At 61.0% G+C, this 4,152-nt stretch overlaps 1 protein-coding gene across 1 annotated transcript; it reads left to right on the top strand.

The window, feature by feature from the left end:
- On the top strand, positions 1-2,909 carry PHLDA3 (pleckstrin homology like domain family A member 3). Its single transcript, XM_045877052.3, has 2 exons — positions 1-871; positions 2,241-2,909. The coding sequence occupies exon 1, from the start codon at positions 418-420 to the stop codon at positions 793-795; it is 378 nt and encodes a 125-aa protein (XP_045733008.1). The 5' UTR covers positions 1-417; the 3' UTR covers positions 796-871; positions 2,241-2,909.
- Positions 2,910-4,152: the final 1,243 nt, after the last annotated feature.

A 4,152-nucleotide genomic window follows, 5' to 3' on the forward strand; every position in this document is an offset into this window, starting at 1 on the left:
TGCGCGGAGGGGAGGGCCGGCCGGGGCAGGAATGCGCGGCGGGCGGCGCAGGAGGCGAGCGGCGGAACATGTAAGGGCACATCCCTCGAGCTGCCGCCCAGCGCGCAGGCAGAGCCCAGCGGAGCGAGCGGGCGAGCGCGGAGCCAGTGCGCAGCCGGGCTCTCGGGCCGTAAAGCCGCGGCGGGCACCGGGCAGTGGCGGCCGGGAGCGGCGCGGAGGAGGGCCGGAGCGGGGGCTGCGGGCGCCGAGCGGGCGGCGGTGGCCCGAGGACTGCGCGGCGGGCGCACGGGGCAGTCGGGGCGCAGGTGGCGGGGCGCGCGGCCAGCCGGCCCCGGGCGCCAGAATCCGGCGCGGCCGAGCGGGGAAGGGCGCCGCGCCCACCGCAGCCTACAGCCTGCCCGGGACCTCGGGGCGCCCATGACGGCGGCGGCGACGGTGCTCAAGGAGGGCGTGCTGGAGAAGCGCAGCGGCGGGCTGCTGCAGCTGTGGAAGCGGAAGCGCTGTGTGCTCACCGAGCGCGGGCTGCAGCTCTTCGAGGCCAAGGGCACGGGCGGCCGGCCCAAGGAGCTCAGCTTCGCCCGCATCAAGGCCGTGGAATGCGTGGAGAGCACCGGGCGCCACATCTACTTCACGCTGGTGACCGAGGGCGGCGGCGAGATCGACTTCCGCTGCCCCCTCGAGGATCCTGGCTGGAACGCCCAGATCACCCTGGGCCTGGTCAAGTTCAAGAACCAGCAGGCCATCCAGACAGTGCGGGCCAGGCAGAGCCTCGGGGCTGGGACCCTCGTGTCCTAAACCCCCCCCCGGGCTTACCATCTTACCTTCATGCTGCGCACCCTCCCCACCACGTGGGTCCCAGATGTCAAGTCAGGTAAGCCCCTTGGGGACCGAACCCTCTTTCTCTCCTCTCTCCCTTCTCTTGCCCCTACGGAGAAAATGCGGGACTCCCACCAGCATTCCACTTCAAAGCTGAACCATGCTAGGGCCAACAAAGAGTAGGAGCTTAGGAGTCTGAGCAAGGGGGCCCAAGAGCTGGACATTGCCCTCCCGCTTTCAGGCAGGAGGGTCCTATGTGACAGAGGTGGCAGAAAGGAAGATAGGAGGGATGGGCCTCCCTATCAGGTTGCTTCTGCCCTGGCTCCGGTGGAGGGAGGCTGGCCTGAATATTCCCTTGAGGCTTTCCCGACCATGGCTTTCAGGGAGCTGGGGAGAGCCAGGGGTGGGATGAACTGAAGTTTGCCCCTCCTTGTGCTAGGATCAACAGTCTACATAGAAGAGTTTGAGCGTGGAATTGGGACAGAAAGGTAGCCTCCTTCAGTTAGCAGAGTCATTAGGGGTTGGGCACAGAACCCAGCTCCCAAGGTGGGGCCTCAGGGGGAGGGTCTGAGTAGGCTGGGCCAGGACTCCACTACCCATTCTTGACAGTGGGTATTGGGTCCTAGGGCCAAGCTGCTGGCAGACCAGAGGTGTTGGAGAGTGGGCCACTGATGCCAAGGGGGAGTGGGCCTGCCCACCTGCCCCTGAGTGCCAGCTAGTGCCCAGATGGGCCAGAGGAGAAGAGGCTGGAGAAGGGGGTGGGCACCTGGGGTGTGTGTGTGGGGGAACGGGTGCAGGATGGGGTCAGGATTTGTTATTTGTGAGGTCTTAATCCTCCTTGAGCAGTAGGGCAGGGGGTGAGGGGCGGATTTGTGGTCAGGCAGGCCCAGGGGAGGGACCAGGAATAGAACCTAGAAGCTCTGGCTCCCAGCCCTGTGCCCTCTTCCCCAGATGCCCCTCCCAGCCCCGTGGGAACTAGGAGCGGGAGTGGGGAAGGATTTATACCACTCAGGTTTTCATTTCTCGGGTGGACACCCATACCCCCCTGGCCCTCACTACCACCTCCCACACTACCTCAGCCTCCAGCCCTCCAGCTTCCCCACCTTAACAAATAGAGTCCCAGGGCGCCTGGGAGCCCCATCTGGTGCCATCTACCCCTTTGGCCCTCCTGCTGAGTAGTGAGGGTTAGCTGAGAGCTTGGGCTGAAGGCAGACGTGCTGTATTGAGAACTGACCCCTATTGGTCCCTTGGGCCTCAGGGGGGCCAGGAGGAAGCAGGTGTGGATCATGGTGTGTGGCACATATACTATTTTCTGCTTTCCCCTGCTGTGGAGAAGGTTGGGAAGCCCTGGTGTGAAACAGCTCATGGTGGATACTTACCCTCCCGGGGTCTGCCCCGCCCTCACTGCTGTTCTTTCTTGCCAGCTCTCCTGCCCCTTTTGGCTCGCGGGGCATGACTCTGCTCCCTGCGTCCAGGCAGAAGCCGTGGTCCTGTGGCGGAGGCGTTGGAGCTGAAGGAATGGACAGGGCCCAGGGCGGAGGGCAGAAGGCCACGTGGGGCTGAGGATGAAGATTCAGCCTCTGGACACTCTGAGACTCTCAGGACATTCCCAGCTCAGGGCTTTGTAGCCACAGGCCTGACTTGTATCTCACGATGGAGCGCGGGCATCAAAGCATCCTCTCCCCAGCGGCCCTGTCATCCGTCCTGCAGACTGCTGGTAGTCCCCAGCTTGGTGTCATGCCTGGAGGAGGACATTTCCCCGTGGGGTGCCCAGCCAGCGCCTCAGGACTCGGGAGGCCAGCCTGGTACCCAGAGGGGGAACCACCCTGGCATCACCTCTGGACTCACCTGGGTGGGAGGGAGCTGACCAGCCCTGAGGCCCACGCGTGGTGGTCTCCTGCTGCTTAGGTCCTTCTGGGACCCCCACCCATCCAGGCCTTCTCTTTGCACACTTCTTCCCCCACCTCCTGCCCATCTTCCCCCCACTGTGGTGCTAGGCCTGGAGGTGGTGGGGGTGGGGTGGGGGTTTGACCATTACCATTTCATGCCTATCCCAAAATGAAGATGCCCTACAAAGGGCAGTGACCACACTGTTTGCCGAGTGGAATTCTTTGCCCACAAAGACCCCAGTGCTTGGAAGATCCCTCTCCCACCCCCGCTTTCCCATTCCACAGCCCATTCAGAAATCTCCAGCCTAGGGAGGGGGAGACATGGCAACCCGAGGAGGCATGACCTCAGTGGTCTTAGGAAGGAGGAACCGTCAGGACTGAGGGATGTTATACGGGCCAACTCGGTGTCTGGCGATCTTCTCCAGAAGGCCGTGCCACCCCTGCCATCCTGGGAGCTGGCTCAGCGTTCTGGGCAGAGCTTGTCTCCCTGTCATTTATATACTCAGGCTTTATACATTCGTACAATATGTGCAGTAAGTACTCCTCGTGGGGCGGTTTAGAAGGAATAATTTCAGCACATGAGAGCCTCAAGTACAGAGAGCTAGCTGCCTGAGTTATTCAGAAACTATTAATCGGGTAGCCCTCGAGATCTTTCCATGTTGTGGCCGGCAATTTAGGCTGCCCTCCCTTCCTCTGTGGCCCACCACGTCTGGCCTTCCCTGTGGCAAAGCAGTGGCCTACTCCAGAGTCTAAATTAAAATTACCGAGGAATTTTTTTACAAATATCTCAGTTATTACCTCATTAGGCTTTATACCCGTCTCATGAATAGCTTAATCCCAGTGTGGCAAAGAAGCATCATCTTCCATGCCAACCCTGACCAGTGCTGAGAAAGATCTGGGCTCCCCATGCTGTGATCGATTGGTGATGTCTGCCATGGGCTGGGGAAAATGCCCAGGCTTATAAGGGGTTGGGGGGGGAGGGATGGTGAGAAGATGGTGTCTGCCACCCCTTCCTTGATGGAGCCAGGAGAATGGGAAAGGGTTAGCTTCTCCATCCAATAAGACGACCTCTAAAATAGAATCCTTGCTCTTCCAGTTGAGCCCGAAAGGTGACCAATGGTGGGGACTCAGACATGAAGGAAGAAAAGAGGTATCCAGGCCCTCCGAAGTGGGAGAGTGGGAGCAGGTGGGAGTGGGATGCAAGGCAACCCAACTTGTACTAAATGCCTCTTACAGGCCAGGCCCTGTGCTTGGCACTGGAGATCCCGGGTTGAGGAACAATCTGACCCCTGCCCCGAGGAGCCCAGAGTCTGGTGCGGAGATAAAATGCCAGTTGGTGCCTGTAGTTGGGCTCTTCCCCCTGTGCCCAGCACTGGGTCGGCCTCAGGGGAGTTTCCAGGATCATTCTGTGAGCTTGGCAAAGGGCAATGGGGGCGCAGCCAGCCTG

Source organism: Mirounga angustirostris, unplaced genomic scaffold (assembly GCF_029215605.1).
Source record: "Mirounga angustirostris isolate CCGP_5_RB_7025 unplaced genomic scaffold, mMirAng1.0.hap1 SCAF_6, whole genome shotgun sequence".
NCBI lineage: Eukaryota > Metazoa > Chordata > Mammalia > Carnivora > Phocidae > Mirounga > Mirounga angustirostris.